This window comes from Homalodisca vitripennis, chromosome 6, assembly GCF_021130785.1.
Source record: "Homalodisca vitripennis isolate AUS2020 chromosome 6, UT_GWSS_2.1, whole genome shotgun sequence".
Taxonomy (NCBI): domain Eukaryota; kingdom Metazoa; phylum Arthropoda; class Insecta; order Hemiptera; family Cicadellidae; genus Homalodisca; species Homalodisca vitripennis.
In genome coordinates this window covers 30,505,173-30,527,667 of record NC_060212.1, presented here as the reverse complement: position 1 = coordinate 30,527,667, position 22,495 = coordinate 30,505,173, and the positions used below count along the sequence as shown (strand labels likewise).

At 32.7% G+C, this 22,495-nt stretch overlaps 1 protein-coding gene across 3 annotated transcripts; it reads right to left on the bottom strand.

Annotated features, from left to right (window-relative positions):
* Nucleotides 1-526: 526 nt before the first annotated feature.
* LOC124364180 (SPRY domain-containing SOCS box protein 3) lies at nt 527-18,073 on the bottom strand. 3 transcript variants are annotated; one of them, XM_046819466.1, is made up of 4 exons: nt 17,919-18,073; nt 9,740-9,824; nt 6,074-6,153; nt 527-5,474 (listed from the first exon to the last, which is right to left on the bottom strand). In XM_046819466.1, the coding sequence occupies exons 2-4, from the start codon at nt 9,822-9,824 to the stop codon at nt 4,830-4,832; spliced, it is 810 nt and encodes a 269-aa protein (XP_046675422.1). In that variant the 5' UTR covers nt 17,919-18,073; the 3' UTR covers nt 527-4,829. The 3 variants fall into 3 exon arrangements, with proteins under 3 accessions (XP_046675422.1, XP_046675421.1, XP_046675420.1); XM_046819465.1 differs by lacking the exon at nt 17,919-18,073 and adding an exon at nt 14,347-14,637; XM_046819464.1 differs by lacking the exon at nt 17,919-18,073 and adding an exon at nt 9,939-9,996.
* Nucleotides 18,074-22,495: the final 4,422 nt, after the last annotated feature.

The following is a 22,495-nucleotide window of genomic DNA, read 5'->3' as shown; positions in this document are numbered from 1 at the left end:
AGAGGTACTGTGAAACATAGCAGAACCTACGGCGAGCGATACAAAACAAGCGTACGAGAAAATTGAACTCAAACATTTTGTTTTCACATAAGTGTGCACGTCCCCATATAGCCAATCTTACAAAAGTCTTGGATGATTTTTATTGGGAAGTGTTTGATCATCCGCCTTATAGCCCAAATCTGGCACCAAGCGACTATCACCTCTTTCCAACGACGAAGACCTGGCTTGCAACACAGCGTTTCTATAGTGACGCTGAACTAGCGTTAATCAGTGTTAAGATTTCAGGTGCCAGATTTCTACAAAGCTGGAATCGAAAAATTTGTGTCACGTAAAGATAAATTTCTCAATTTGAACTGGAATTATATTGAAAAATAGCCTAAGAGAGTAGCTTTTAAAAATATATAATAAAATGTTCCTATTTTAGTTGGTTAATATTTTATTTCAAAACATCTGTTACAGAATAGCCCTTGTATTATGAATTCAGAGAAAATTTGGTATGGGATTGTAATGAACAACAAAACCAAAATCGATTCAGAAGTCATTTATCAAAAGAAGCATATTCAGTACAGAAGTTCTAATCTAAAGCAAACGTAATGTAACAAAACATGTATGATAGTAAAATATTGCACAATGTATGGCACACCGGAGACATCCACGGCTTAGACATATGAGTAGCCTACAATTACGACTACTATAATACTACGAACAATTGTACAGAAAATATATTTCTAGCCTAAATTAAATAAAAGTGAATCAACAAAATATGAAAAACAACACAGTTTGCAATATACATGACATATTCTTAACTGCAATTTGTTTACACTTGCTCCTGTATTAAGTTCTTGCTTTTCTGTAACCCACATTGACACTGATACAGGAGAAGTTAAAACAAACAAAAAATACAAATATTTAAATATAAAACTGAAAAAGGACAAAAATATAATATTCTATGTCAAATAGTAACTGATTCAAATTACATTTATTGATAAGAGAAAAAAAACCGTTAAACGTTGAAAAACTAAAAATTTTTATTAACTTGATAAAGCAATGGATGAAAAAATATATATGACTTACTACAACACCTTCGTAACAGCCAGCTGTGATGAAATGAAATTGTGCTTTACCTCGTAAGAACAATATAAAAACCAAACACTTCTACAACCTTAGTTTCATTAGTAGAATCATGATTTTAAAAATATTAATACAACTTACATCCAAATGCTTTTAGTTTTTCTTGTAAAATGTATAATTTTTAATAGTTCAACAATGGAGTACAAACAAGTTTGAGAAGTTTCTTCTGAATAACTATAAAAATACATAGGAAAAACTAAAAGCGTTTCGACAAGCATCACATCTTTTAAAATGAGACATTTCTAATTAGTTCACAATTAAAACTAAGGGTATAATAGGTATTTGAAGTTTAACATTGTTCTTATGGGACAACAATCAAGGTGGCTATTAATATATGCGGACAGAAGATATCTTTAAGTTCAGTAAGAAAGAAACTAGATAATCCCTTATCTGTTTGTGTTCTGGTGGAAATTTAAGGACAATATTAAATTTACTTTGAATGAATTAGTGTAAAATGAACAAAGTCATTAATTTTTAAGATGCTCTACTTCAGAACTGTCCCTTTTGGACTACGTTTTTCAATGTGAAAATACAGTAAGGCTTTGGAGATGATACGCCTGCTAAGTGTTGAGCTTTACAGCGGTAATTCAAAATTTAATGTTTCAGTTGTGAATATGGAGAACACTCCACACTGGCTGCAAGATATTGCCATCATATTGGACCGAAACATCCACCTAGTCCCTTCTCGGCTTTACTTGCTGTCGTAAACCTACTATTTTCTTTTCCCAAAGGTGCCTTATCAGGTCTGGTAAAAATGCCAACTGACATTCTGGTGTACTCCAAAAGCCTGTTTGCACCTTTTCTCAAACCAGCAAACAGATGGTGATATTCATCGAACCAAACCCAAAGCCTGTTTATAAGGTGAACACTGTATATTTTTGGCCTGTGCGACTTATCTAACACACGTCTTTTCTAATCGTGTTTTCACTTGAGAATAAGGGTAGGACAACTTCGTCCGGACAATCCATTTCAAACACTGATTGCACCAGTAGAAATCTTTACAAAAAAAAGCAGCAATACTTATTATATTGATATCTGAACATATGCAGCTTCTATATTTCTTACATCCATTGCATTTAGAATAAAATTAATGTACGGTAATAATAATATACATACACACGCACATCCTTAAGGCTGGTATCGACAGTGCGAGGCTGCTCGCTGCAAATGCCTCGTGGCGGATGCTCGGCTTTGCCTCGGACTTTGGATACCGGGGTTGCTCGCTATGAGGCGTACGCGTCGCACAATGTTAGGCGAGCCATGTGTTTGTCGGTTTTAGAGCAGTGCTCTAAGGTGACTCGCTCCGAGCTGTGCGTCAAATGGATACCTGCGCTATCTGCCTCGCACCATACAAGACACAATTCTGCACTGCAAACCAATAAACCTCCACAAAGAAACTGTCATCATGGATAATCATGATATAATCAGACAATTAGTGAAGTGTTATGAAACCAAACGTTTACTGTGGGACTCGAAACACCCTGAATATTATAATAAAAACAAGAGAGAAGACTTGTGGCGCGAAATATCGCAGTCAATGATAACCGATTTCGATAAATTTTATGATCCACCAACGGGGTTTACGTCGTTTTTCTGTTGTTTTTTCCTAATAATCGTCGCCATCACAATAAAAGCAGTGGCAGCAACTTGGGCATTTCTAGAAAAAAAAACGTATTGTTCCGACGGTCTTCACTATGAATGCGGGTGGTTCACGTGCTCGCAGTGAGCATTCGTGGTTACAAACTAGATGCTAGCTGAAGAGCTCACCCTGAGGCAGATGGCACGAGGCATTCGCAGCGAGCAGCCTCGCACTGTCAATACCGGCCTTTACACACACACACACACACACACACACACACACACACATACACCTAGAAGTATGTATTAATATTTTATAACTGTGTTGAATAAAGTCATGTATTCAATTATATACATATCCGTAAACAATGGCTTATGATTTAGACAGATATAAAATTAGCATTTCTTATTATATTACAATAAACATAGCCATCATCTGTGTTTCAAATATTAAAATATATCTATAGAGCTTTCATAAGTGGAAATGCTCTCGAATTAATTTACTGCAGCCGTCTTTGGTTAGTTAATGTAACTTACTTCGTGCTTATTGTCTTGCAAACAATATTAAATTAATCGTATAAAACACTTTACACTAAAGCATCATATTAAATGCGGAAGCGAAAACATATTATCAACTATAAGACGACTATGACAACAAGAACATTTATTTCAGACTGCTAAGTTCATATGACAGTAAGCAATCATATTTTACGCTAATTCTAAACGATTCACTAAAACAGTAACACTCAATGTTTTACTGTAGCTGCTAGGACTAGATTTGTCTAAGGGATTTTCCAAAGTCAGTTTTAAGGTAATGCCTATTTACAGAATGCAGAGTAACAGACGAATTATAAAATAGTGTAATAAGATTAAACATGTTGCGTATTTTAGACAGAGATGTGTTCAAATACTGTATTGTATTAGTTAATTTAGTTACTAAAAATAAATAAATAAATAAGTTACTTCCCTATCACGTCTTGCCTGTACTGGAATGTAGCCAAAGTAATTTTGATTTTTTAACTTACAATGCACAGTTATTCATCACCTGAAATTTAGATGTAAAAAATTTTCTGAGCTTGTGCATTTAAGAAATTTATAAAAACATGAGTAAATGTGTTAAAACTTAAACTGTTCTTTCATCATAACAAATATCATGTTATGTGACAACAAATATTGTTCCTTACTCCAAAACTGCCCTGATCTGAACTCAACCACTATTTTACCATGATCAAAAATGGTCTAGTTTTGTTCTTGAAGAGGAATGGTTATTTAAACTTTCAAATTATTTGCTACAGGTAAACTTGGATATTTCTTGAAAGCTCTGTATCACCCAAAAGGTTAAATTAGATGTCAAATTAGTAGGATGCAGGATGAAAATTAATTTAAATACATCTAACTAAGTCACCCTCAAAAACTGTACCTCTAAATAGCTGGCTTACAGGGCGACACCACCAAAATAGTGAGAACAACAAATTCCTGCAATAAATCATGTTTGTATCAAACTTGTTAAACTTTACAATCCTGCTCATGGCTCAGGAAGAAATAACTACTGCTCCTGTTATGTCTTTAAACATATGAACAGATCCTGTCTTTTTACTGTCTCCTCCTGGTCTGGTTTTTCCAGTAAGAGATGAACATCTTTGTTCTAATCTCCTGCTGCCAATTCTATGAATTGTTCCAAGCAAGCTGACAGACAGATCAACTGTATACTTTTGTAACACAATTGAATAAACTAAAGTGACTCGTATGATAAAAGTAATAAATCAGTACAACCTAGAAATAATGGTAACAAAATCAAAGGTAACCAAATGCCTTAAAACTAAAATCACAAAATTAAATGCACAGCACAAGAATATGTGAAAGTATTCACAAATGCCTTTAATTAATAGATGAAATCTGTAAATTACTAATTCTTCTAGTCATTATAAGAAACAATAACTAGTTAAGAAAAAATATTTACATATCATGTAATGTTCTTGAACAGAGTTAATTGATTCCTTCTCATTTTAAAAACAACAAATATTCTACGCAGTCCTATTAATTTTTGGGGTTTGTGCGTACATTCCTGAATAATACATTTATTCCTGTATCAAACACTGTACAAAATATTTACAATGCCCTTAAACATTTAAAATGTAATAATTCACCGGCACAAAATTCCGAGAGATAGCTTCTGCGAGATAGTTCTTGATCATGGGTGGCAATTCTAGTTGGTCCAGGTCAGCTTTTGTCTTTACAAACTTCAATATGACAGCCCGGCATCTGTCTTGTAGGTTAACAAAGTCACGGCGCATGTACGATAGAGTCATCTCCGTCTTACACGCTGTCGATGACACCATCGGGTAGAGCGGCTCTCGCACTTGCTGTAAGTTCCTGAACGCAACACCGAGACACTTGTTGTCCTTGTAAAAGGTCAGCGTGCCCTCCACACCATCGAAGAGGATGCCGACAGTGGTGGCCTGATTCTCACGGAAGGGGATCGTGTACTGTACCCACAATCCTCGATGCCATATCAGTCCCTTGTGGCTGAGGCCCCAACTGTTCTCGTCCTCACCGATCAAGTTGGTGAAAACGTTCTTGTGTAGGCATGCCTTCTTGGTGCCGATGCCGAACATCATGCTGGTCCCGAAGATGCGCTGGGAGACCTGTACCTCCCAGTAGTAGCGCCCGTTGTTGAGAATACGAGTTCCACGCACGCCAGCCGTCCCTGAGCTCCAGTTCGGGTGGAAATGTGCCACTCGCATGCCGGACCCATACAGCCGCACCTACACCAAATAGGGAAAATATTTCAATGTAAAGGAAGTTTTTCTCTTCAGTAGATTTCAGAAATGCTTCTTAATGATAATCTCTTGCAATAAAACATTATGGTGACCAATAATTGTTATTGTACAATGCACTAAATATAAATTTCATTCAAGAACATTTTAAAATATTGGAGGGGTGAATAAGTTATAGGTAAATAAAATTACAATTCAGTTCGGGAAAAGCGTTGAAAAAAAGACGTTCTTGAGAGAAAAAGATTAAACCAAACGGCTAAGAGTGTAGAGTGGCCTAACTATTTTAATGTTTAATCCTCTGGAATTTTACAAGACAGTTAATATGATTCATAATGTTGAACAGATCATCGCTTGGGACTCAGAAACTGAAACTGGGGAACTCAGAGATTCTGTTTGAAGCTGAACAAAGAATGTGGAAGTAATTATTAATTGGGAAAGAAAGGACGTAAGATTTTTTAATTGCTAATTTTTTTCAAACATCACAGATTTAAATCAATAATAGTAATAATATTATTATTACTAAGATAATATTGTACCCTAAATAAATTAAACTTTTTAGATATGTCTCTTATTACTATATATTTTACCTCATGACTTCGATCGTGTCTGTTCCAAGTCCAGTGGTCTTCACAGCCATACTTTATTGGTTCTTTCTCTCCTTCTGTGCCTAAAAAAGTTAGATATTGTACTACTTTTATAAACTGGGAAACCCTGAATTAAAACAATACTTTTCTGTAAAATGTAAAATATAATTTTTTTACATATAGTTTTTCTTACAGGTTTAAACCCTTTGATCTCGTTACTAAAATAAAACCTAAAATCCCAGTGATACTCCAATGTATGTGATAAAAACCGCAGCACTATTACTTGTAGAGCTTTGTAAAGTTTATTATTTTACACGATTGTCAATAAATTTTAAATATTGCCCTTTATTCAGCATGATAGTGGTAGAGATAAATAAAATTATAATAGCAGTGAAAGATATTTAGTCGTACTATAAATCATAAACAACTACTAAATCAATACTAAGAAGAAATTGTCCAAAAAAACTTTTATGACCTTTTAAGAATTTGTGTTTATGAGAGTGGTATACAAGAAATAGTAAGCTCTTATCTTATACTTTATATACTACGACAAAGATAAACAATTATACCAAATTAAATTTATTTATTTAAATAAATAATTATCCTATAAGATTTTTACAGGTTGATATTTTAATCAGAAATTGCAAGTTTAATCAGCATTACTAGTAAAAGTTAAAATAAATATGCTTAATATCAAATAAAAAGCACTGGTGTGAAATATAACCACATAAAACAATAATACTAAAAATAACTAAGTATAAATTCAAACAACAATGCAATAGTCACTCAAAAATAAACTGCATATAATTGTAGTTTACAGCTGATTTATAAATAGAAGCATAGCTGGTTGCAATGCCACAGATTATAATTTATAAAATACCATACAGTTTACGTTCATGATTTTATTACAAATTTTGGTTGCTTGTGATCATTTTGGTACAGTACAAGTATAAGTTTCGTTACGTTTTATGTTTTAAACAGTTAATTTGTGAACTTTTTGGAACAGTTAATTTTGTGAAGATATTCTTGACATCCATATATATACGGAAATAGGGATCGAATGGGTTTCGATGTTAAAAAAAATATTTTGAAGTGGACTAAAGTGTTGGCGTTTATGGTAACTACAACATCAATTGTTATTATCTTTACCACAGTTTAACAATTCACACCATAGGACATCCACATAGGATATACAACATGTTGAAATTGAGGTAAAGATAGTAAATTTTTGAATATGTTGATCCAAGCTAGTTAGTTGCCTTTACCTTGTATTAATGTTGTTTATTCTCCAGGTAAGGGGAATTTTTTTTATGCTATATATTTGAAACTTTAAAAATTATATATTGTAACAATGGAATACCAATACCATTGTTACCATACCAATTGGTACCATTTACCTATTGGTTACTATTAACCAATAGGTTAATAGTAGTTTTGGTATAAATGGAAAAGCTCTTCTGTTCTAAAACATACTTTCAAAATTGTATTGAACATTGGAAAATACTATCTAATACCAATTTTTCTCAAGAATTTGAAGTAAATTTAATGTCCCTCATTGGTCAGTCTTGGGATAAATTCTCTATACACATATTTTTAATGTTTTAATTGTATTTTTTATTGGTTGGATCGCTATTGGACAGTGAAGTGAGGAACAATTTTAAGTGTATAAAGAATGTAGAGATTTATAAAAACAAATAATTAAAATACTTTATAAGGAAAACTTTTTTTATGTAAATATAATGTAATGTCATGTAGGTAGCAAATTATTGCATATTTAAAATGTAATATTGATTATGTGATCGTAAGAGGATTTCTGTTACATTTTCTAGTTTTTTAGCATATAACAATAGCAAGTATCCAAAATACTCTTAGCTATTAGGTTACAACTCTCAACGTTGTAACTGCCGTTAGTTACAATATTGTTCTATAACATTTGAATGTAAATCCACTTACAACTCAAGTTACGCAGTACATTTAAAGTTAATATTTGTTATATAGTTGTTATTTTGTACAATGAATAGTTTTACATCAAAATAACTTCATCTCCACAGAAAATATCCCAACCAGAAAGTTTTTTTCACTTCCTGAAAAATTTCACTTTTGTCAGTTACAACGTTGTTTGAGGGACCCATTCAAATACCCAACCAATAAAGGACAAAACATGTGATGTTCATTCATTCCTTGAAAATAGATACTTAATCATTAAGAAAATATTCTAATTTTCAAAATAAACATAACTCATTGATAAGTAAATGTACATGTATATTTTCTTACAAGCAGTGATATAAGTAATTTTTTTCGGGAGATGACTGTTGGAGTTGGTAGCATACAATCCCTAACAGTTAAAGGTTCTTGCCAGCCTAGACATAAAGGTGTGCCACCCCCTGCCTGCTTTGACTGGAGAGGCTGGTTCAGAGCTGACTTTCCCTTTTTCCGAGAGGACATGACTTCAGATCAGTGCCCTAAATTTTTCCTCTCTAAACAGGAGAGGGCCTCTATCCCCAACCTCACCCATCCAGAATATCTTGTCACTCCGGAAGCATTGCAAAGATCCTTACAGGATTAGGTGCAATTTTCTACGCTTCTTGTTCTAAGAGATAAAAAAAAAACACCCAGAGTGCCAGCCTCCTCTGAAATAATTTTATTTAAAAGTCGCTGGTGTTAAATAAGAGAAGTTCTTCTGCCCACCTCAAGTTTCTTTTTGGGAAGTGACATTGTATATCATGCTGGAAGAATATCGTCTTCAAACTGTTATCTCCCACAGAAGTATAACTATTCCTCAGATTTGGAACATTATGCAAGATGCAGCGGGGCAATACCCCAAACTGTGTACATTAGAAACCAAGCGTACTCTACCTAGTTCTTTACATACAAAAATTAGTCAAACATGGTGTAATAATACTATGGTGACATTAGAAACGTGAAGATGAAGATTCCTGGTTGATCTGCGCTCAGATTCAAAAACCCCATAATTTTGAACAAGTGCATTATAATCTTTTCATTATTATAATTGTTTAGACTTGTGAATAATAAAATATTCTTTATACCTTAAAATTCATTTTTATGTTTCATTATACATTACACACAATATATTGTAAAACACCATTTACATTTTGTAAAAAACAGAAAACCAACCAATTATGAGTGAGTAATTAGCCTGAAGGAGAAATGTATGAATCAGGTAACTGGCACGCAGAACTGAATCAATAGTAATCTGACACAACAAATTAGTTCGGTCTGCATTAATCATTCCAAAAACATATCTACTCAAAGTTTTAGTTTGAATAAGAGTTACAGACAATACTGTCAAAGTTTTTTTTATTAGAATCCAACAAACAAATAACAAATAAGTCTACCCAAGAAAAATATTCAAAGTTTGCAAGGGTAGGTTTAAGAAAGTTTTGTCTCAAATTGATGTTTTGTTTAAGGCTAGTAGTAAAGGGCACTGGCATAATGTGCTTATAAAACACCCTCCCATTACAAAAAAACTTTAATTCACACAGGCACCTTTTTTTATTCGTCAATTTGGAATTTTTATAGATATCAAGAAGGGCATGGATTTCATGCCCTTACACACATTTCCAAGACTGTGTTTTAAATGCAAATGAAAACTAATTCATTTCTAAGTATTGTAGAAGTTTGTTATTGTAACAAAGTGTAATGCCTTACGGTTAAGTGGAAATCCAATCCAAGACTTGGACTGCTGGGGCTGTTGGGAATCGACCGGTGTAATAGTGTCCACTCCATAGTCCATCTAAAACAACAAAAGGCAAATTAGAGCAAACACAAAAACAGGCGCAAAGTCACAAGTACATTATTTTAAATTGTAGCAACAGTAATGCTATTCTGGATATTTTGTAAAACTAACCGTATGAAAAATAACATTTTTTGACATCTCATAGGTTACAAGTTTGGTTATCCATATGTTTTTGGCATAAAAAGAAATCTGTGAGTACCAATTGCCAACTGGAGCTACCATAACCCATAAATTATTTTTTTCAATATGAATATAGGTTGAGAGGTGTACCCTTGTTACCAAGTACAATCTCAGCAAGTTACTTACTTAATAGCCTAATAAGATATATCATCTAAGGGAGTCAATTATGAATCTGAACCATGGGTATCTGAAGTATTGATAAGCTGCTTAAATACACTGATGGATGCTTATTTGGATGGTTTTGTGATCTTTCACCAAGCGCCATCGAAAGGTGCAACAGGAGCAAAGATTTCAATACATCTAGGCTGACCGCTCTTGTTGTAGGATTGGCTGTCTATTGGGATGACACAATTGTATCACAATATGGACATAAACGTAATTAATAAATTACTTTGTATTTCTCATCCAAACAAAATTACTATCAGAGTACCATACACGGGGTGATCGAAATCTCTTTGGACAACAAAATGTTGGAAAACTGAAATTTGGGGAATATGTAACGAAAATATGGTATGTTTATGTAAGTAGGACTAATGTTCTGGTAACTCAAAATTTTGAAAGAATGTGCACAAAATTGGAAGTACGTCTGACTTACCATTTTTAGATTGTAAACCCAGTTGTGTTAAGTTCTTGGAAAAGGAACAAAAATAAGCATTTTGATACTATCCAAAAGTGTTTTATCATTATTAATTTCCTAGATATTTAAGATAAACATTTTTATTTTACAGATTAATAATTTCTTAAAATGCTACGAAAACATTCAGAAAATACAGATAAACAATTTTAAGCAATGCTAGTTTTTAAGATAAAACACAGGACAAACCTCAATTTAGAATAGGTGGCTTCCCAGAAAGTAAAAACTTGTTTCGTGTCTTTTTTGAGGATGTCTCCAACGTTATTCTACTTTACAACTTCACCAGCGAGGTCTTTCTCTCAGTACCAGTAAATTATAATCAAGACATACAGAATGAGCTTTTAAAATATCCTCCCCCTATTATTTGTGTGTATTCTACGTTATTCTACTTTACAACTTCACCAGCGAGGTCTTTCTCTCAGTACCAGTAAATTATAATCAAGACATACAGAATGAGCTTTTAAAATATCCTCTCCCTATTATTTGTGTGTATTCTACGTTATTCTACTTTACAACTTCACCAGCGAGGTCTTTCTCTCAGTACCAGTAAATTATAATCAAGACATACAGAATGAGCTTTTAAAATATCCTCTCCCTATTATTTGTGTGTATTCTACGTTATTCTACTTTACAACTTCACCAGCGAGGTCTTTCTCTCAGTACCAGTAAATTATAATCAAGACATACAGAATGAGCTTTTAAAATATCCTCTCCCTATTATTTGTGTGTATTCTACGTTATTCTACTTTATCTACTTTAGTGAGGTCTTTCTCTCAGTACCAGCGAGGTCCTCTTCTACGTTATTCTTCACCAGCGAGGTCTTTCTCTCAGTACCAGTAAATTATAATCAAGACATACAGAATGAGCTTTTAAAATATCCTCTCCCTATTATTTGTGTGTATTCTACGTTATTCTACTTTACAACTTCACCAGTGAGGTCTTTCTCTCAGTACCAGTAAATTATAATCAAGACATACAGAATGAGCTTTTAAAATATCCTCTCCCTATTATTTGTGTGTATTCTACGTTATTCTACTTTACAACTTCACCAGTGAGGTCTTTCTCTCAGTACCAGTAAATTATAATCAAGACATACAGAATGAGCTTTTAAAATATCCTCTCCCTATTATTTGTGTGTATTCTACGTTATTCTACTTTACAACTTCACCAGTGAGGTCTTTCTCTCAGTACCAGTAAATTATAATCAAGACATACAGAATGAGCTTTTAAAATATCCTCTCCCTATTATTTGTGTGTATTCTACGTTATTCTACTTTACAACTTCACCAGTGAGGTCTTTCTCTCAGTACCAGTAAATTATAATCAAGACATACAGAATGAGCTTTTAAAATATCCTCTCCCTATTATTTGTGTGTATTCTACGTTATTCTACTTTACAACTTCACCAGCGAGGTCTTTCTCTCAGTACCAGTAAATTATAATCAAGACATACAGAATGAGCTTTTAAAATATCCTCTCCCTATTATTTGTGTGTATTCTACGTTATTCTACTTTACAACTTCACCAGCGAGGTCTTTCTCTCAGTACCAGTAAATTATAATCAAGACATACAGAATGAGCTTTTAAAAATATCCTCTCCCTATTATTTGTGTGTATTCTACGTTATTCTACTTTACAACTTCACCAGTGAGGTCTTTCTCTCAGTACCAGTAAATTATAATCAAGACATACAGAATGAGCTTTTAAAATATCCTCTCCCTATTATTTGTGTGTATTCTACGTTATTCTACTTTACAACTTCACCAGCGAGGTCTTTCTCTCAGTACCAGTAAATTATAATCAAGACATACAGAATGAGCTTTTAAAATATCCTCTCCCTATTATTTGTGTGTATTCTACGTTATTCTACTTTACAACTTCACCAGTGAGGTCTTTCTCTCAGTACCAGTAAATTATAATCAAGACATACAGAATGAGCTTTTAAAATATCCTCTCCCTATTATTTGTGTGTATTCTACGTTATTCTACTTTACAACTTCACCAGCGAGGTCTTTCTCTTAGTACCAGTAAATTATAATCAAGACATACAGAATGAGCTTTTAAAATATCCTCTCCCTATTATTTGTGTGTATTCTACGTTATTCTACTTTACAACTTCACCAGTGAGGTCTTTCTCTCAGTACCAGTAAATTATAATCAAGACATACAGAATGAGCTTTTAAAATATCCTCTCCCTATTATTTGTGTGTATTCTACGTTATTCTACTTTACAACTTCACCAGCGAGGTCTTTCTCTCAGTACCAGTAAATTATAATCAAGACATACAGAATGAGCTTTTAAAATATCCTCTCCCTATTATTTGTGTGTATTCAGTTTGTTTACAGATTTTATTTATTCTGATTTTTTTCTCGTTGCCATCATGGTTACCCATTAAACCAATGTAAACATATTCACTAACGCTCAGCTAACCCCTTAGAGTGACATGCACAATCACCAAACCCGTGTTACTTAGATATAAATTAAGTTTCATACAAAATTCGTTCCAAATATCCGTTTGTTCTCGAGATATGAATGAACAAACAGATAAAAATTAATCCTGTAGACAGACAGACAGACAGAATTTAAATTTTTTTCAGTCCCATGAATAATAATAATAATATACATAAATCTAATGTTTTTATTGAATTACTGAATATATATCAGCACAAATAACAAAAAATGTATTTATATTTAACCCGTTAGGCATGGATATAAACAAAGCATATTTTCTAAAACAAATCAACTTGCTAAATAAACATTCATTTAAATATTATTTTCTTAAATTTAGAGGCTCTACAAACAATAAAAGAAGGAATTCTCATGAATATTGTATTGATTAACTTTTTAATTAATGCCTTTTAGATTTTCTACACTATATCTGTAAAAACAATAAAAAATAACGCTGACAAATTTATTGTTCTATAAAATTTGAAACTTTCTTTAGACAATACGTTTAATGTTTGATTTTATTCACAAGTAATGCAGAAAAATTATATTTTCAATAACAGGATAATAAGTGGTGAAAACAAATATTAGATTACTAAACAAAATTAATGGCTTGGATTTATTTTAGACTAACAAATTGTAAATTAGTAATAACAACTCTTAATAAAAAGTTGGTGGGTCAGATTTTTATTTTTATATTTTTTTTAGAATTAGTAGATCTATCTTAAACCATTCATTGGATGATAAGGTGAAATTGCATTACAATATACCATTTTGTGTTAGATGTTTAAAATTACATTAAATCCCTATATTGTAATATTAAATTAATAATGAGTTTCATAAATCAAGAAATCTAAAAAAAGGCAATTGATCTATCTTTAATATCAGCTGTTGGGAGCTTTCTCTGTTTCATAACATTTGACAATAATGGCCAATAAGACAATAACTTTGATTTTACAAGGTCCATTTGCTATTTTCCATAGATTAATCATATATTTATAATTATTATTAATTTACTAATAAGAATATTTTAAATGGGTTTCTGAGGTAAGACGAATTTCACCTTTAAGACCAATATTACTGCAAAATACCTAACTCAACTTATGTTCGTCATATAAATAACTGATATTTGAATAAAGTTTGAAGAAAACAACAATGAATTATAAAAATCTCTGGCTATTAGACTAAACAATTTGTGCTTTTTTGAGATATCATTAAACAAAGGAGGTTTTATCGAATTATGAGTTTTTAACACTTACCATGGACCATCACGGCAGCCTAGACGACTTGACGGTCGATATGGTGGGGGAGGGGGTATTGATTGTGGCGCACCCTGAGTCATACTCCCCCTCACTCCCCTCCATTAACAAAATCCTCCCCTCAACCTTTGTAATACTGCTTATGCTGTAATTAAACCTGATTTGTAATTGCAACTATCGTAAAAATATTTACTGTCTTGTACGTACGAAGTTATATAAAATGGCAAATTTTACGAAAATACTGTTTTTACTATTTCTTTTTTAAAGGATAAACCATTAAAGAGCGAGAAAAACTGATAAATTAAGACACAATATCCGAACAGTTATGAAATGGCAGATGATTAATAAAATGTTGATCGCAATATATTGACCTAACCCCAATTTTTAGGGTATTCCTACATTGGAAGGTTATCTCTGTTTTCTATTAACTAATGATTGAGGTTTTTAAGTACAAGGCAGTGTATTGGCCAATCTCTAGTTAATAGTTACCTCAGATTAACATCACGTGACTTGGAGGCTACAAATTCTGCTTAAACTTCTCACAAAAAGACTCCTGACTCTGGTCAGTTGCACTGATCAGCCCGCAGATTAAACTTCCATTGATAAGCGTTGAACAATAGTAACCTATATTACAGCACTAGTGTGGTAATACTGCTGTTACGTTACGTCACTGATTGGATAAACGGTTCATCTGGGATAGGGAAAATCAAACACTTCGAATGTGTTGGTTCACGATGTTATGAAAAATGATCAAATTAATCAAATTATCTAAAATTAAATCTTGATTTACATTAGTGCTAATTCGAAAATTTATTACCCGTATTTTACTTTTGCGACCCATGAGAAAACTTTATAACTACAAGGTGAGTTACACAGATCTACAAGTAAGTTGGGCTTTCGGAATTAATTTGGTCCTTTTGAACTGTTACATTATTACAGTATTAATTACCGTACACAAGGATTTACCCAAGAAGAATAACGTCATACGAGTATTTAAAATTAACTTTGTCAAACGTTTAGTTGTGAAATAAGCCCAAACCTGGGTACATGTAACGACAAATACTTTTTGTAAAAAGATCAGTAAAAAACCGAAATAACGAAGTATCGAAGGACTCGAAAGAACTTATAAACATAAAGAATTAATTGTCTCACTATGAGTACAAACAGAAAGATGAACTTCCATTTAACCTTTTGATCACAACATCAACACTACCTTGGACTAAGAGTAATCTACAAACCAAGCTTCAAGTCTCTAAAACCTTCCGATTAAGAATTATCGCACATACAGACAGTCACGCTGCCCGTTACCCTTCTGATACTAATATCAATAGAGTTCTTCCTTAAAGTAAAAGGAAGCTACCGGTATATACCAAATTTCAAGTCTCTAAAACATTTCGCTCAAGAATTTTCGCACAGAGACACCTAAGGCTCTTTACCCTTCTGATCCTAAAATCAATAGGCCTATTCCTTAGAGCAATAGGAGCATAGTTATCAAATTTCAAGTGTAGGACTTTCAAATTTGAGAGTTACCCCTAAAAGGATAGACGACGGATAACGACAGTCTCACTGTCTCATCAGATGCACGATTCAGTGGACCACGATGTTTCTAACACGATCTTTAAGTCGGGGTTTCTACACACAACGTAGCTATGGTAGGAATAAAAAAAATTAATTTAATATATTTTCAGTGTTGAACATTTAAACACCTTTTTTCTTTTCCTTCTTTCTGTTCTTTATTTTTGTGTGTATTAAAACCTCCCCGACCTGACGAAGAGGATAGATTTCAATCCTCGAAACGTTGTGTTATACCTTTTGTAACCTATAAAGATGGCAAATGACCAAAATCCTGTTATCCTTTCAAACCTTCCATCGTCATTAATAAACTTTAAACAAAGAATTTAAACTCAATTGTTTCCCCTTTCCGTTCAAAAGCCGAGAGAACTTATTTACACATTAAGACGAAATAGGCCATTGCACAGTCCTGGACCGTTCTCGCTTGGCCAATGCACTGTGTTTGTATTTATAGAGATGTAGTTCCTTTATTGGCCACTAGTGTTGACCATTGCGTCATGTGCTGCCTCCTCTAGATTGTTCCAGAACCAATTGAACACGGCTGCATTGCTGCATAAATCTTGGAAAACTGAATATTTGTCGTTTGCCAAGTTTGTTGCTCGGGAAACACCTAGTACAAACAACTGTCCGCTCTAGATGACATCTGTCTTTCTACGCAGTCGATTTATAGAGCCATCATACACTTCATTCAGTTTTCTTACTGTTGATTATATTATTGGTTCAATTACTAATAGTGTTATTCTTTTTATAATAGTAATTGATTATTGAGGAATAAAATGAATAGAAACACCGTCAACTTGTTATGAATACGCAAAAATGCTGAGAAATATATTGTTTTTTCATTGAGTTATTTTGAAAATATTCTAATTTACATAATTTCGTACATAACACGTAAGAGCAAACAAGCTGTTATTTTTATCATTTAGGTTCAAAACGTTTCAATTGTATATAATTTAAAGTTGTTAGTAAACCTTTTTTTAGGATATATACAAAGTGAACGTGGTTTTATTTAATGCAAATATCTTGTTTTTTTTATTAATTATACAAAACAATAGAAACATTATTAGCCTTCCAGAACTGCAAGAAGTACCTCTTTGAGAGTAAACAAATTAACTTTAAAGTATTATTTCAAAATTGTAGGAGGCAGGCTGTAAATATTCCCTATTGTCAATTTAATAATTTGACAAATTATATCCCAGAATATTTTACTACCCAATTGAATTTACATCCGGCATACAAATTTGAGTTATTTTTTATTTATTACTACCTACTTTAAACATTTATTTTTGTAATGCAATTTTCAAGATGACATGTATTTCTCATAATATTGTCTCGGACATTGAATAGATTTCAAAATTGTAGGAGGCAGGCTGTAAATATTCCCTATTGTCAATTTAATAATTTGACAAATTATATCCCAGAATATTTTACTACCCAATTGAATTTACATCCGGCATACAAATTTGAGTTATTTTTTATTTATTTATTACTACTTTAAACATTTATTTTTGTAGTGCAATTTTCAAGGTGACATATATTTCTCATAATATTGTCTCGGACGTTGAATAGCATACTAACTATTAAAAAATAAAAAGCCACCATTTCAAAAATATTGTCGCCGTGGATTTTTCAGAACATGTGCAATTTGTTAACGCCGTAAGAATAACGTAGGTTTAATTTTTACGAATACATTAAATTCGAAGGCAAGATTATTAAATAAACCACTGACATGAGAACTAAATCAGCGTTTTATCGTCGAAGTTTAACATGAACGCGCATCTTGTTCAGTTGGAGTCGTTAAATCCATGATAAACTCATGACACGTCACTCGGAAACGTATAAATACATCACGCGGACAGTTAGTCTGTTATCTTTATTGTGGTTGTGTATTTCTCAGTTAAAAGCTATGTAAATGTGTGGCAACTTGCTTGTCTTTGACAGTATGACTAAGTTACAGTATATTGCGGTATTAAATTGTTACAGTACGATATTGCACCTACCTACAGTTCCAGGAAGATTGCAGTGCGATGCGCTGCATGCCGCGTGGAGGCTGTTTGTGTCTTATCAGCGCTTACTGGTGATAATGCAAGCTCCAAGGCAGCGTAATAACTGTCAACAGTCAACAGAGTCTGGACCACTCACACGTCTACCAACATGGCGGCTTGATTTTTCCCTGACATTAGTCACTTTTGTTTCGCGTTTCTCTGTTCCGTAATACGTACCCAAACATTGCCAAATCTTCAACTGTAGATGATTATTTACTATTCATTTAAGTAAAAATCGAATAAGAGTACACTTACAATTTATTGTTTAGCTAAGATCGGCAAATTTGTTGCAAATTTCATTAAAACATAGTAAATTTACTACGTGCAACCCAAGGGATTTTCAATTTTATGTAGAATCTGAACCACGAGAATTTAGCTCTGTATAATTTGTAGACTTTAAGATCCGACAAACTCAATTCTCGTGTGATTTGGAGACCCCATGTCAACGAAGTTCATCATAGACCTCGGAGAACTTCATTCAAAATCCGTCGTTTAAAATTATTTGTTATAAATAAAAACATCATCCCTTCCAGTCATCTTTAATTTACATACGGTACTGTTAAAATACTCATACGTTTATCATCAACCAATTTTCTTTGGGTATATAACTATCATTAGAAAAGAGGTTATTCAGTTAGTCTCACTTAAAAAAAAAGAGGCCTATCCCCTTTTAAGCCTTATTCCGTTCGTCCTCGTGGGCCACTGGCCTGTGCGAGGATCTTATCAAACAGAATAAAGGGGAGAGTCGATACAGTACGAGGTTGATTGTACTGATAAAGAGTGAACGGTCACAGACAGGATCTGAACCTGCGCTATCTCTATCTCAGACCCAAAGTTCAACTACTTAGACCGCTTGGCCATCGGCACTCCCAGATTTTCAGAAGGCTACGCGTTTCTATGGAGCATTATGTAAATTGTTTACAGTTTCTATCGTATATGACCACCAGCACAGAAAAGAGGTTATTCAGTTCGTCTCACTTTTCAGACAGCTACGCGTTTCTATGGAGCATTATGTAAATTGTTTACAGTTTTTATCGTATACGACCACCAGTACTGACTGTATCAACTTTCCTCCTTATCTGTTTGATAAGATCCTCGCGCAAGCCAGTAGCCAACAGGGGACAGCATAAGGCTTAAAAGAGGATAAGCCTCTTCTTTAAAAGAAAAAAGACATTGTGACCAAGCCATTCAGAGCTATTGTGTTCACGCTCTTATATCTGTTTATCTACGCATTGTGTAACTGACTTTTGTAAATTGTGCTTTAATAACGGTTTTGTTCCGGTTTGCCTTCTCGTGCATTTTAAGGAAAAGTACTATTGTGAAAAAACGTACGCTTTTTAGTCCAGTGGAATGTTCTTTTATTTATTTGTATACCTCTTGTCAGTTGAAAATGTTATATTTTCAAAATACCTTGCATAATTTTTGGTTTTTTGGGATGGATTCCTGAAATCCCATCGTAAGATATAGACTATGTACGGAACCCACATAATTAAACTCCGCCTTTAGAATTGGGTCTATTTTATCTCTACCGTCTGGTACATGTTTGTGGCCTTATCAGTCAGACGACAACAACATTGTAACATTTGACGTCTTTCTGTACACAGATTAAAAGCATTTATAATCACGCAAAAAATGTTATAAGATCACAATTTGCAAATTTAATATTTACTAGAGTAAACTCAATTATTGGCTGAGCATTAGCGAAGCCTGCCACTCGAGGGGCTGGACAAAATTCATTTCTATCTATTTTACCGCACGATATCTCGAAAACGAACAGAACTCAAGGACGAAATTTGCACGAAGCTTCATCGAGTTCGATGGTAGCGCGTCACTCCATCGGATTTGGCTGAGCGTAAGCGAACATTTTACATTGGTCTTATAGATAACCATGGTGGCAACGAGAATAGCAGAATAAATAATTTTAAATAAACTGCGAACAATCATATGGTTTTTGACATGTGGCATGGTAACAGAGTAGTCTAACTATCCCAACACATAGTTTTATGGTGTGTAGCATTTTCTTATTTGAACACTTATATGAAACCCAATGAACAAAAAAGTATCATGTGGCAATAATCTCGATAAATATTTCGTCTGTAGTCGAGATATTTCATGAAACTTAATTTCTGCATAGACAAGAATGAATCATGTTTCATGTCCAACCAACGGATTTGGCTGAGCGTCGCGTCGTTGATAACTGTTACCCAGGAGGTTGACTTAATTTATCTTTTGTTTGACGGAGGATCATCTTTTGTTCCATCTGTCAGTCATGAAATAAGCTACAGACTTGACATTTTGCTTGCAACCTCAGCGGTGTCTGTTACGCGACACGTGGTGTAATAAAACGTTGATTATTAAGGTTTTAAAATCTAAAAATACGAAAAATTATTTAAATTGGAAAAATTCATTTTATAGTACAGTAAAATGTCATCTTTAATCAAAATTTGTCATAATCAAATCGATTGCTCAATACTGTGTTCTATATAATTATTTAAATGTACTTATTTGACAATACAAGTGTTTTATTTTATATTTAATTACTGGTTACAGTGGCAAATGTAATGTAATCAAATCCAACCCATCAAAACCATTTTTGGAAACATCGTTTTTATAAAGAATTTGTTGTGTGTACAAAATTATAATTTTTTAAGAACAAAATCTAAAAAGTGATAAAAAAAGTAAAGAGTTTGTAAGTTATGTAATAAACCAACGTATTTGTTACTTTAATTATGAATGCTTTTTAAGTTTAATTAAACCAACCCATATGTTTGAAATGTAGTTGGTTTTAATATAGATTGTTGTTCTAAATTAAAATATTCGAAATTTTATACATTTTGAATAAACTTATTATTGAGAAGATATTTAAGCAATATTTTTTAATTTTTATAATATTTTATTTTACTCTGAATTATTAGTTTTACCTTTAATTTTGGAACAAAGTTAAATTATAAATACGTTTCCATCTGTCACAGAGTTTAGAAAGATGTTTCGTTTTAAGGTGAAGAGAATTTAATTAAATAAGGGAGGAAATGTAGTTATATTTTAACATTGTTTATGAGTTAAAGCCAATGCCGTTTTAGAACAGCCCCTATTTAATGGTAAACTCGATCGAAATTCTTAGTTTTTTAGCAAATATTATTTGTGAAAAGCATGACGTACCGCTAAACGCACACACAAGTATAACAGTACCATATAATTATATTTTTACTAAGTGTCCCAAAAAAGTTTTAAACCCATTCTGGTTTAAACCTTTGCCATTTCTGGATTTATATATTCATCAATGAAAATAACATTGTTTTATCGTATAATAACAAGTTTCAATGATAAATAACGCGTATATCTTTTCTGCAGTACAAGTATTTTCCTTGCATGTGCCATCGGAAGGGCATGGTTCCCATTGATCCTTTAGAATCTGTCTAAGGCGGAGATATAATTGTATATGTCGAACTGTACTATTACTGATGATTTCTTTTATCGCTACTGGATGGCAAAGTGCGAAAAGTCCTTTTATATTCACAATAATTTCGGCGCCACAAATTAATTTTAAACTAAAACAATCGTTTTCATATGATTTTTACACTAAGGCTATTTAATAGGAAAGATACTGTGGCTGCTGACCGTTTTACCCGCGCTATATACGATTCTCCCAGCGTTTCTTCTAATTTGCTACTATACTGTCAGCGCCTGCAAACACAGGATACGCCAAGTACATCAAGAGTGTACTGCAAATCTTGCCGCTTTTTAATGACGGCGGTAATCGCGTTGTTTATTTAAACATAAATAATAGATTGGTCGAAATTAGTGGTTAAAAGTATAAAAATAAGTTTAAAAAACTATACACGTTATTTATTTTATGAAGCAGTAACATTTTCTGATGTTGATTCCAATTCCAGATTTAATAGGATATAACAATTTGTAATCCAGCTATAGGTATTCTGAAGCATATTAATTAAAACAGATATTATAAAGCATATTAGATATAGAAAGACATTCTAAAAACATATTAACTATAAAAAGACATTCTAAAACCATATTTATTGAAGAAAGACGTTCTAAAACCTATTAATTATAAAAATATATATTAAAACATATTAATTATGGAAAGACGTTCTAAAACATACTAATTATAGAAACATATTTAAACAAATAATTATTATAATAGAGAGATAATATTAATTATATAAAGACATGTAAAGAAAAAACATAAAGTATATCAGTGAAATAATCTGAGAAAAGCACACACATACATTAGAGAAATAAAACATGTTACTTGAACTCTAAAAAATACCACAAGCTAAAGTTGGACAAACTTTTGAAATTATCAAATTATTTTAATTGAAGGCAGATTTAGTATTATTGATAATGGTATTTATTTATTTACTCATAGCGTTTATTGCTCCGATGTTCCAAACATAACCATGTCGCAAGTAATCAAAATAGATCTCTGTATTTCATTCTTCCGTCTGTTTCCAAAAAATTGTATCCTCATCCGTATAAGCATATCGTATTAGAAATAATTAACATATTCCTAC

Excerpts from the sequence above, each read along its gene's own strand:
- LOC124364180 (XM_046819464.1), bottom strand. The coding sequence starts at position 9,965 with ATGTCAAAAAATGTTATTTTTCATACG. Across the intron at positions 9,825-9,938 it reads AAAATGTTATTTTTCATACG|ATGGACTATGGAGTGGACAC; the intron begins GTTAGTTTTACA and ends TTGTTGTTTTAG. Across the intron at positions 6,154-9,739 it reads GATTGGATTTCCACTTAACC|GCACAGAAGGAGAGAAAGAA; the intron begins GTAAGGCATTAC and ends TAACTTTTTTAG.